This window comes from Daphnia magna, linkage group LG1 (assembly GCF_020631705.1).
Source record: "Daphnia magna isolate NIES linkage group LG1, ASM2063170v1.1, whole genome shotgun sequence".
Lineage (NCBI taxonomy): Eukaryota > Metazoa > Arthropoda > Branchiopoda > Diplostraca > Daphniidae > Daphnia > Daphnia magna.
Genome location: NC_059182.1, coordinates 11372815 through 11385110, shown reverse-complemented (window position 1 = coordinate 11385110; position 12296 = coordinate 11372815). Strand labels below are relative to the sequence as shown.

The 12296-nt window shown below is 44.0% G+C and overlaps 3 protein-coding genes across 3 annotated transcripts; 1 reads left to right on the top strand and 2 right to left on the bottom strand.

Annotated features, from left to right (window-relative positions):
- The first annotated feature begins 405 nt into the window (after positions 1-405).
- On the top strand, positions 406-2379 carry LOC116930753 (coiled-coil domain-containing protein 34-like). Its single transcript, XM_032938159.2, has 2 exons — positions 406-1585; positions 1677-2379. The coding sequence occupies exons 1-2, from the start codon at positions 1149-1151 to the stop codon at positions 1807-1809; spliced, it is 570 nt and encodes a 189-aa protein (XP_032794050.2). The 5' UTR covers positions 406-1148; the 3' UTR covers positions 1810-2379.
- A 3267-nt stretch (positions 2380-5646) lies between these two features.
- LOC123473962 (ATP-dependent DNA helicase pif1-like) lies at positions 5647-7801 on the bottom strand. Its single transcript, XM_045175702.1, has 2 exons — positions 7613-7801; positions 5647-7554 (listed from the first exon to the last, which is right to left on the bottom strand). The coding sequence occupies exons 1-2, from the start codon at positions 7799-7801 to the stop codon at positions 5647-5649; spliced, it is 2097 nt and encodes a 698-aa protein (XP_045031637.1).
- A 99-nt stretch (positions 7802-7900) lies between these two features.
- Positions 7901-10918, bottom strand: LOC116930509. The gene is given in 1 exon segment (XM_032937897.2): positions 7901-10918. A coding segment is annotated over 1 exon segment (3018 nt).
- Between the last annotated feature and the right edge of the window lie 1378 nt (positions 10919-12296).

Genomic DNA, 12296 nt, shown 5'->3' with positions numbered 1-12296 from the left:
ATGTAGCTGTTGAAAACACAAAGAATAGGAGGTTGTTTGAGGCAAGCAAAAGGGAACGGTCTTTGAAGATTGTTGGAACACAGTCAAAGGAGCTGGTGAAAACAAAATGAATTGGGCCTTGTTTGAGGGATGCAAAAGGGAACTGTCTCTTTAAGGTGTTTGAATGCAGTCAAAGGAGCTAATCAGAATACAATGAATTGGTGGTTAGTTGAGGGATGCAAAAGGAACGTTCTCTGAAGGGTGTTGGACAGCAGTCATTGGAGTTGTTTAGAACATAAAGAATGTGTGATTGTTGAGTGATGCAAAAGGGAACGGTCTCTAAAGGGTGTTGGAACGCAGTCAATGGAGATGGTGGAAAAACAATGAATTGGGGCTTGTTTTGGGGGATGCAAAAAGGAACGGTCTCTGAAAAGTGTTGGACTGTAGTCAACACAGCTGGTGAAAACACAATGAAATGGGGCCTGTTTGAAGAATGTAAAAAGTAACGGTAAAAAGTAAAACAAATTGAAGCGATGGAATTTAATTTCACTTTTATATTGTTAAACCGGCACGGGAATTAACATACAATATTTAAATGAATTATTCTCTTCGAGGACCATAGTCAGTTTTTCGGAAAAGCTGTGTTGAGGTTACCGTGTGAACGATCTGGTCCTTGTGTTACGAATTCTCCAGCTCCTAACGGGTTGTTCTGGTTCAGCAGGTGAAGGTTCCTCAGTTTCTCCAACCTCACTTCTGACTTCACAATCAGCAAGGTTAGGGATGAAGTCGTCCGGCTCCGACTCTGGAACACCTGGAGGAGTTTGTGGGTCTGGAAGCTGCTCGACTGGTCGCGGACTATATGGCCGATAGAAACGAAGTTTCTTCGGTGATGGCGGGGAAATAAAATCCGCTAGCCGCGGTCCAGTCTTCCAGCGTGATTGAGCGGATCCAGCTAAAGCTGCCCTCAAAGCTTCCGGTGGTTCTGGTGTTTGGATTACAGTCAGAAAGAGCATTAAGTAGTTATAAGATCGATGGCATCAGGAGATTCGCAAGACTTGGATTATTTCACAGAAAAAATGGAGTCAGATGACGATCGTATAGACATAATTTTGTTGCAAATGCCGTTGCTTTAGAACGAAGAAGTCGAAGTTGCTGTCTTCGAAACTATCATGGAGAAAGAGGATGACGAAGTAAGTCATGTTTCGGAAGGTGAAATGATGGAAAGTGTGGGAAAGGAGGAAGAAGGAGGCAAAGGTAGTCAAGGTCACGAAGAAAAAAATAAGAAAGAACAAAGAAGTACAGAGGAAGAAAGACGTGAGGCCAGTAGAGGTGAAAATGAAAGTGCGATTGAAATAGGAAATGTAGACGAAGAAGCGGAAAATGTAACGGAAAAAGAATTGTTGGAGAAGAAAAGGATAATTGATCGCGAGAAAAGGGAAATTGAACAAAAAATGAGAGAAATAAAGGAGAAAATAAATGTCGAAGAACAAAAAAGAAAAAGGTCTGCGGAATTGCTGCGGTATCGAAGGTATCCTGAAAACCAGGCTACACAGTTAGTGAAACAAATGGAGAAGAGGCTAACCGAAGCCAAAAATGCGGCAAAACAGTAAGTGTCATCCAGTATTCATCACATCACATTTCATCAGTTCGTTGTACTGCTTCGTATATTTGTAATCCAAATGTCATTCGGTTTCTAGGGCCTACATGCACGCATTAGAAATGGAGAAAATGGTGAGTCTGGCCCGACAACACGTACATTTGCTGATGTGCAGGAGGGTGGCACTCGAACAATTGGATAAAAAAAGTGCGAAAACTGAAACAAACGAATAAATGAAAAAAAAGGCAAACAATCTTGTGACTAAACAATTTAGGCTTTATTGTTGCTGCAATGTAATAACATCAAACAGTTATTAATCCTTAGAGGAGTTTCTACCTCTGTGTAACCGTTCAACATTCAGGAAATGAATGTGATTGATTGATGCAAAAGGGAAGAGTTGTTCAAAGGTGTTGAAACGCAGTCAATGGTTCTGCAACAAACACAATGAATTTGTGGTTTTTGAGGGATGAAAAAAGGAACAGTCTCAGAAAAGTGTTGGAATGCATTCAACGGAACTGATGGAAACAAAATCAATTAGGGTTTATTTTAAGGATGCAAAAGAGAACGTTCTGTAGAGTGTGTTGGAACTCAGACAATGGACCTGGTAAAAACACAATGGATTGGAGCTTGGTAGAGGGATGCAAAAGGGAACGGTCTCTGAAAAGTGTTGGAACGCAGTCAAAGCAGCTGTTTATAACACAACAGATTGGTTCTTGATTTAGGGATGCAAAAAGGGAACGGTCTCTCAAGTATGTTGGAACGCAGCCAATTGAGCTGTTTATAACTCAAAGAGTTGGTGGTTATTTGAGGGATGCAAAAGGGAACGGTCTCTTAAAAGTGTTGGAACGCAGTCAGTAGAACTGTTGAGAACAAAATGCAGTGGTGGTTGTTTGAGGGTGCAAAAGGGAACGGTTTCTTAAAAGTGTTGGAACACAGTCAGTGGAGCTGTTGAGGGCTTCAAAAGGTAACGGTCTCTTAAAAGTGTTGGAACGCAGTCAGGGGAGCTATTGGGAACAGTATGCAATAGTGGTTGTTTGAGGGGTGCAAAAAGGAACGGTCTCTTAAAAGTGTTGGAACGCAGTCAGTGGAGATGTTGAGAACAGTAAGCAATAGAGGTTGTTTGAGTGCTACAAAAGGGAACGGTCTATTAAAAGTGTTGGAACACAGTCAGTGCAGCTGTTTAAATCACAAAGAATAGGAGGTTGTTTGTGGGATGCAAAAGGGAACGATCTCAGAAGATTGTTTGAACACAGTCATGAAGCTGGTAAAAACAATAATGAATGGTGGCTTCTTTGAGCCTTGAGGGATGGAAAAGTAGACAATCTCTTAGGGGTGTTGGAAAGCAGTCAATGAAGCTGGTGAAAACACAAGGAATTGGGGCTTGTTTAAAGGATTCAAAAGGGAACGGTCTCTGAAAACTGCTGGAACGCAGCCAATGGGGCTGTTGACAACCCAAGGAATTGGTTGTTGTTTGAGGGATGCAAAAGGGAACGGTCTCTGAAAGGTTTTGGTAGGCAGTCAATGGAGCTGTTTAAAAACCAAAGAATATGTGGTTGTTTGAGGGATACTAAAGTGAACGGTCTCTGAAGGGTGTTGAAACACAGTCAAAGCTGTCAACAACAAAATGAATTGGTGGTTGTTTAAGGGATGCAAAAGGGAACAGTCTCTGAAGATTGTTGGAACACAGTCAAAGCAGCTGGTAAATACAAAATGAATTGGGGCTTGTTTGAAGGATGCAAAAGGGAACGGTCTCTCAATGATATTGGAATGCAGTCAATGGAGCTAATTAGAATACAATGCATTGGTGGTTGTTTGAAAGATGCAAAAGGGAACGGTCTCTGAAGGGTGGTGAAAAGCAGTCAAGGGAGCTGTTAGGAATACATTGTAATGTTGGTTGTTTTAGGGAAGCAAAAGGGAACGGTCTCTTAATTTGGTTGGAACGCAGTCAATGGAGCTAATCATAATACAATGAATTGGTGGGTGTTTGAGGGATGCAAAAGGGAGCGGTCTCTGAAGGGTGGTGAAAAGCAGTCAATGGAGCTGTTAGGAATACATTGTAATGTTGGTTGTTTGAGGGAAGCAAAAGGGAACGGTCTCTTAATTTGGTTGGAACACAGTCAAAGGAGCTGTCCAGAACACAAATTAATAGAGGTTGTTTGAGGGTCACAAATGGGAATAGACTCTTAAATTTGTTGGAAAGCTGTCAATGGAGATGTTAAGAAAACAAAGATTATGTGGTTGTTTGAAGGGTGCAAGTGGGAACGGTCTCTGAAGGGTGGTGAAAAGCAGTCAAGGGAGCTGTTAGGAATACATTGTAATGTTGGATGTTTGAGGGAAGCAAAAGGGAATGAACTCTTAATTTGGTTGGAACGCAGTCAAAGGAGCTGTCCAGAACACAAATTAATAGAGGTTGTTTGAGGGGTGCAAAAGGGAACGGACTCTTAAATTTGTTGGAATGCTGTTAATGGAGCTAATCATAATACAATGAATTGGTGGTTGTTTGAGGGATGCAAAAGGGAACGGTCTCTGAAGGGTGGTGAAAAGCAGTCAAGGGAGCTGTTAGGAATATATTGTAATGTTGGTTGTTTGAGGGAAGCAAAAGGGAACAGTCTCTTAATTTGGTTGGAACGCAGTCAAAGGAGCTGTTGAGAACATAAAGAATGTGTGATTGTGGAGTGATGCAAAAGGGAACGGTCCCTCAAAAGTGTTGGAATGCAGTCAAGGAATCTGTGAACAACATAATGAATTAATGGCTGTTGGAGGGATGCAAAAGGGAACGGTCTCTTAAAAGTGTTGGAACACAGTCAGTGGAGCAGTTGACAACAAAATGCAATGGTGGGTGTTTGAGGGGTGCAAAAGGCAACCGTTTATGAAATTAATTGGAAGGCAGTCAATGAAGCTCTAAAAAAAAAAAGAATATGTGGTTGTTTGAGGGATGCAAAAGAGAACTGTCTCTAAAATTTTGTTGGAATGCAGTCAATGGTGCTGATAAAAAGATAAAGAATTGGTGGCTTGAGTTAAAGGAAGCAAATAAACAGTCTAATTCAGTTTGTTATTGCATATTAAATTGCTTGAAATTAGTAAATTGTAATAGTGGACGGCTGATGGCGTAGAAAAATGTACGTATGATGTCAGCCATGTTGGAAAAGACGTGGAGATAAATTGCGGAATGCAGGGTTTGGATTGGCTACAGCAAAAATCACTTGACTCGCATGCAACCAATGGCAGCGTGCGCCTACACGAAATTTCTCGGACAAACAAACAGACAGACAGATACACAAACAAATCCCGCAAACAAATACCCCTTTCGCTTTTATAAAGGTAGGAGGACTAGTATACGGCGGCCCGTCCCAGGACGGTAATAGGTGAAGTCTAGTATTCAGTGTCTGCTGTGCATTTAGTCGACTTTTACTTTTAATTTCTGCTGCACGTTAGTTGAGTTATACTTGTATTGTGTGCTGCACGTTAGTTTATTTATAATTATATTGTCTGCTGCACGTTAGTCGACTTTTACTTTAATACCCCTTATACTTTTTATACCTTAATCTACTTTAAGCCTCTTAATCCATGTAAAACCGCTTAATCCACGTGTAGCCACTTAATCCATGTTAAGCCGCTTAATCCACGTTAAACCACTTTCTCCATGTAAAGCCCCTTAATCTCCTTATGATTTATTAATCACTTTAAGCCCCTTCATCCATGTTAAGCTGCTGAATCCACGTATTGTAAGTCGCACCTCTGATACACGTAACAAACAATGGAGGAAACACATTTATTCAAGTGTCCAACTACTATTACCTGTCAGCAGTTGAAAGTGAAAAGAAACAGTTTTATTGTATTGTTAATGTAAGGGTATTACTAATGTAGGTCCAATGTGGCTTTGAATACAAAATGTAAGACTTGGAATTAAAAATTCATGGTTGAGTGCACTTGGGAACTGCCCCCAAGGCCATGCCCGTGCTCCTTATTTGGTCCGTAGACCGAGGCGGAATTTAGTTCCTCTTTGTGGTTGATGGATTGGTAGTCCAACTTGTCTTAATCACTGGGGCGGTGATATTTTATTCGGCTTGCTATTCGAGGAGAACTGCTTTGTAAACAACGTTTTTGGTGAAAACCTTGTTTTTGTCTTGCTCCGTGGATTGCGGAAGATTCCGAAGTAGCTTGCCTTGTTTGTCCGTTTCTTCGCACTGAATTTTAACACCTTCCCTCGATGTGGCTCGTGAGAACGCAACGTATAGTTGGCCGTGGCTGAAGACGGATTCAGGAAGGTAGATGCCTACTCGCTCAAAAGTCTGTCCCTGTGACTTGTTGATGGTCATAGCGAAAGCCACAAGCACAGGAAACTGCAATCTTTTGAGTTTGAAGGGCAAGTCAGAGTCGGTGGGAGACATGGACATCCGCGGAAGGAAGACGTTGTGTCCTTTGTGTTTCCCGGCCACGATCTCTGCCACAATCAGGTTACCGCTGAGCGCCTTGATGATGAGCCTCGTGCCGTTGCAAAGTCCCTGTCGCGAGTCAATGTTCTTGAGAAGAATGACGATGGCTCCTATTTTCAGTTTCAGTTGGTGCAGTGGTAGCCCGGAGACGTTGAAGGTATTAAAAATTTCCGGAGGGTAGTTGGAAATTTCCTTTGGGTCCTCTGAATCGATAATGTCGATACTTTTGCAGAATTTCAACGCAACAGGCATCTCGCCAATGATCTTGTTGTTGATCATAAGACAGTCTTCATTCTTGGGACATAGAATAGCCCGGTTACAAACTTGTTCTCTGATGCTTTCGTTTAAGAGATCCGATGGATCGCCAAAGACGTGTTCGATTAAGTTAGTTCGAATGTTGAGAAGGTCTTGCGGAATTTCGATGAGATCTGGGTCATTGAGCCGCGGTGTTTGTGCCAAAGATCCGTTTCCCAGTTGAATGAGCCAATCAGCGAAATCTTGACTACCATCGGCGGTGCGCATGTTTTGCACCAATTGAAGCTGTCGAAAAAGAGGCCAAGTCGCGTTATTGGTGATGGTCCCTTCGATGATTTTTACCCTGTTTCCGTGTCTCACAACGGGCAAGAACTGTCTAAAATCGCCGCCGAGCAAGAGAACTTTGCCACCGTAGGGATCGACGCGATTCTTCATGACAGTTTGGAAAAGATGATTGATCGCGTCGAGGGCGTGGTTGGTCTTCATGGTGGCTTCGTCTGAAATTATGAGACTGGCGTTTCTGATCAGTTGCGCGTTGTAGCTAGCTTCTTCGATTTTCGATCGTGTCGTCTCTGTTATTGGAGGATAAATCTTGAACTGCGAATAGTAAGTTGTTCCGTCCAGTAACAAATTTGACGCGTACCCCGTGGAAGCCACTGCGATGACTTGTCTCCCTTGGCCTTGGAGGACGGTGATTAGGGTGTTGTAGAGAAAGGTCTTTCCCGTTCCTCCAGGACCGTCTAGGAAATACTGCCGCGGATGTGAGTTGTTGACATCGTTGACAGCAGTCATGACTTGATCAAAGGCTGCGCGTTGCCCATCGTTGAGTTGCGCCAACATCATTTCGCCCATCAGTCTCTTTTCTCTTTGACTGTTTTCGTTGTTCTCTTCCATCTGAGCTTCGACCAGTTGGTTAATCAGATGGAAATCCGGGACAGTCAAGGAGAGATCTTCCATCGTCTGATTGTGGAGACGTAGCTTGTTCTGAATCCATTTCAATGTCAAGTTCTTGGCCACGTTGGCTTCATGCCCGCTTCTAATGTAGTATTCTATCAGATGGTTCAGGTTGATTTCAAACAGATGCAGAGCGTCGGAGGGATTAGAGAAGAGGCAAATGTCGACAAAAAGCTGCCTCAGCTGAAGAGGCATTTGGAATGCTGCCGCTTCTTGCATGGCTCTAGCCCAAGCTGTGTCGTCTTCCAGCAAAATCAGTGCTATTGCTGCCGCTTTAAAAGTGGGATGTACAATCTGGTCGACTGTGTCGCAAATCTTCAAAGCTTGTTGGCCCTTTAACGTTGATGAGAAGCAAACGAAGGCAATGCCGTTCCACCTGTCGAATGCCAACCGTGTATAGGCGACCGATGATCTTGGCCCGTTTCATGCGAGGCTTACACGAATTGGTTTTCTTGATGAAAACGTAGTGGTGAGGAATTTCTCTGTAGAAATATTGCCGTGCGCTCTCGTCGACGCGATTCAACTTGAAGAAAGCAGTCAAGTTGGTGTCTCTCGAAGCGGCATTGATGGCGGCTTGCATTTCATTTCCCGGTTGGAAAAAGACGGGCTGCTCTCGGGGCAAATGGATGGCCAGGCGATAGATGGCATGCGAACGGTCGGAAAAGGGAAATTTGAAGATTCACCAACAGGCTTCCGGCGCGCTGACGTAACGCGCTTCAAGATGGAACGTGATTTCGTCCCACTCCACCCTTGGTTCTTCGCCTTGTACCAGATGATACATTCCCACTTTTTGATCCATTTTCAGGCAATCGTACCCTTTGTAGACGTACTTGAAGATGTACTTTACGCGGACGATGGATGCGCAGTATTCGAGGTTGACGTGGGAACCATACTTGAGGGATAACCAAGGGTTGTAAGGAACGACCCATCTGTTGTCAACTTCGAAATGCGTGTGTCCTCGTTTCAAGCGGTGTACAACGAACGTATCTCTTCGTCTGTAAGTGGGGTAGCCGTTATCGTTTAGGAGTGTTTCTTGGCTATGTTGCTTCGGAAAAGCCTTTGAGCACTTGTCGCCGTCCATGCAAGGGGACTTTTTGTTGATTAACCCACACGGACCGTGAATCATGTGGGTCATGACGCTCTTATAAAGTCTCGGATGCGTTGTTCTATCGGGAATTTCCGCGCACATGGTTGCATCCACATCTTCCGCTGTAGCAGGGGCGTCACGCTCTTCGATCCAAATGAGCATGTGAAAGTGGGGCAATCCACGCTTCTGAAATTCAATGACGTGTATCCGTGCAGTCGCAAATCCCAGCACCTGCCACTTTTCAATGTCATTGACCAACTCAATTTTCTTTTGCTGGAAGACTCTTGCGACTATATCGGGCCGATCTGGTGCCGACAGATGGCTGGGAATGTTGGCCGTGATTTCCCTCCACTTTGGGTTGCAGGTGAAAGCCAGGAAGAATACTGGCTTGCCGAATTTACCACAGATGGCCATTGCATCTTGGTACGCTTGCTTCATCGCCCTTGGATTTCCGATGAAACTCGAAGGGAGGACGTGATAAGACGTAAGGTTTTCTCGTTCGGCGCGATTAAGCAAGTAGTCCAAGAGACCGTCGTATTGAGCCACATGCAGCTCCGCCTGATGTTCGCGGATGTACTTGACGCGGTTGGCTTCAATCTTGACATAAAAATCGACCGTCCATTACTGAGTGAGTGATCCGCGGGCCAAGACGTTGTTGAAATTTTCCCGAATCGACATGAGAAAGCTGTAAAATTCGCACTGCGTGACCCTTTTTCGTCTTCCTTCGCCACGATTCAATCGATGGGGGTCGTTATCGTCATCATCCATTTGCTCCTCTGGTTCCGGTTCTGGTTCTTCCACCAGCTCTTCCTCACCAGCTAAGGCTTCTACTGGTGCATTTTCTAGCCGCACCATCTCATTAAGTCTTGGGAGATCGATCTCTTCCTCTTCATCCACATCCATTGCCCGTGCTGCTGCTTCCTCTCTTTCACGTCGTGTAGTGGTGGTATAAGGCATGTTTACATGCCAGCCATCGTCACCGTTAGGGAAGAGCAAAGGATATGTCATGGGGTCGCACATGGGCTGTTGTGTGTCAATCTGAACGAATGTTCTCCCTCTGACTGGGATGAAGAGATGGCCACGGATATCTCTCTTTGCTGGCGGCTCACCGTTTGCGCTTTTGAAAATCACAGCAATCTCGTTTGTCATCGGGCTGTTGTAACGTCTCTGATCTAGATTTCTTCGATCACTGCTGATGATCATTCCTATTGTTTGGTGTGGTAGATTCTCATCTTGGGCTCGGTGGTACTCTTCTTCAAGCACTTGACGCATCATCTTGTAAATGGCTGCGTACGGATTCTTTTCTCGGAGCATTGCGTCCAATTCCTCCATCAAGTTCCTGCAGCATCCTCCGTTTGAGGTGGAAAGCGCTCTGAACTCGCCAGCCTGCGCAGCGTCCATGAAATAAAGATCCGCATACCTAGGATTGTTCGTATTGGGGCCTACGGGTGTGGTGTTGTGGTACACTTGACCGTGGATTCTGAAACCATAGGGTCCACGCCCTGGGGGAGATGAAATATTGGCTCCCAACGAAGCAAAAGCGTGAGCGCTGTTGTAATTGCGGATCTTCTTCATAAACGCTTTCGCCTTTGGATGGTCATTCTGCAATAGTTTAACCAGCGGTTGGGGGCACTCTTTTGGAGGTGGGAGAATCACCTTTCTTTTTGCGCAGCATTGGGTGAATTTCTTGTCTGTCGGTTGTTCACCCTTGAAATGCCTGGCATTACATTCGCCGCACGTGACGGTCATTTCTCCACAATCGTGCATTAAGACACGGTCTTCGGAAGCCAATGTTTTGCAAGCCGCTCTATGAGTTCCTGGCACTCCCGCACGGTTGCGGGCAGTCAATAGCTCTTCGCGAAAAGTGCGCTCCTTTTCCAATGGTAAAATTTCAGCATGTTCCAATGCATTTATGGCACGAAGTAATTCCTCGTCTTCCTCTCTCTCTTCTCGCAAACGTTCCATTCGAAATTGACTCTCTTCTCGTCTTTCTTCCCTTTCTTCTTCTATCTCTGCCGCTCTGTAGTTGGCTGTTTGTTCCCTGTTAAGTTCCCTACGTATTTCCGCCTCTTCTTCCGTTTCTTCAACCAGATACATCTGATGACGCAATCTGTCAGCCATGGCACGCGACATCCTCTCTTCTACCGTCTCTTGGGCGCGTAGGACTTGATGACGCAAGTTATCCTCGATCATCCTTACTCTCCTGTCATCAGCGGTTTCTGCGTCGCGTACAGCTTGCTGTCTTGTTGCTTGATCTCTTAGCCTTGCACGCCTTTCTTCCTCACTTTCCTCTTCACGCAGAGCTTGCTGTCGCAATGCTTGCTCTTGTAGCCTAGCTCGTTGTATTTCGTCTGGCTCTTGAGCTCGGTTTTCTTTACGTCTTGGCGCTTCTACGTCTAGACGCACTTGCCTGTCTACTTTATCTTGGGTTTGACGTTGAACTTTTTGATCGAGACGCTGCTTTTTCTCATCGCGCACATATTGTGCCCTGGCTCTATTGTCTTGCAAACGTTTTTCTCTAGCCTCTGGATCTTCTTGCGCTCTTTTTTCTCTTTGCTTCCTATTCTTTTCTGCCTTTTCAGCATCAGTCATTTGACGACGCGGTGCCATTGTTTCATTGTTGATAATAATGGTAATGTTCGATTCTTGAATAGGACAGTCTGAGTGGAGGGCTTTTGGAGGGCTGTTGGAGGATAAAAAATGTGCAACAAATTCAAAGTTATTAAAACAGGCAATCGAATTTTGGGCAATCGAATTTTGGGGAAGGTCCAAAATGGGGAGCGTATATTGAACACCGCAAATATCCGAAAACACTTTCAAATTAGTCTCTTGAATTGACGAAAACAAAAATTACACCGCAAGAATTTCCTAAAACACTTTCAAATTAAACTAAGCCTATTAAAATGCAAAATTGAAACCGTTCCACCACACGACACCGTCCCAGGCAGTTGCTCGATGTGGTTTCCGAGTGCTTAAACCTTATAAAGTTGTTGGCCCTAAACCCCTATTCCTATATCTCCGGTATTGAAGGCCTCTTCTCAAGTCACCAGCTCTGCATTCTCTCGGCCTTACCGTAGTCTTTGGCCTCGGAGCGTGCCTGACAACGAATCATCACCCGCACAGGAAACGTTATCCACAGTGACTTGAGAAAAAACCCTCAAAGGAAGTTTTCAGTGCCGTGTTTGATCCAACAACCCTTAGGTAGGGGAAGGATTAGGTTCGGGAATACTATACTTGAATATAGAAGTGTGGATGGAATTCCCGACAGCGATGCGGCAGTTGAAGCGTCAGGGTCAGAATGTCACAATAGCGTCCAGATGAAGAATTAGGGTGCAATTCCCCCCAGTAGCAGTTTAAGTGATCGTTATGTGTTTCTGAAAAAAGTGAGAAAATTTTTTTGAAAAAATACCTATGAAAAACAGCGTAGTAGATAATAAAGTTTTCTGAGCAATCACCATCTCTTGTGTAATTTGCTGTAAATGATAACAAAAATGGCTGCGTTCCAAAATCTTTTAGGGGACCATTTTATTTTGAGAAATCTTGTACGCAGTCAATAATTCTGCATGTTTACCACAAATGGGCTGCATTCTAACATTTAGAGGAAACTTTACCTTTTGGAAAACTAAACTGATTTAGGTTGAAGCTGAAACATTGAATGTTCACATGGAATCTTGGAACGCATAAATTTTTTTCCTGCCAAATTCTGTGAAACAATTCAACACGCAGTAAAAACATTGAAATGGACATGACATCCAAATTATTGATTTGTGTCAGGATGTTAATGAAATATTGCCTTTTTAATGGTTTCAGTGTGTTTTGTGAATTAAAAAACAGAAAGGCCAAACAAAATCAAAAGAACACAGTCAACATGTCACTAAATAGAGCATTCAAATACTAAAAGGCCAAGCTGTATTGATCTATTGGAACGGACTCAAGTGTTTCTTTGCTTTCATTCAGATCCAAAAACAGTCTGCGTTTCAAGTTACTG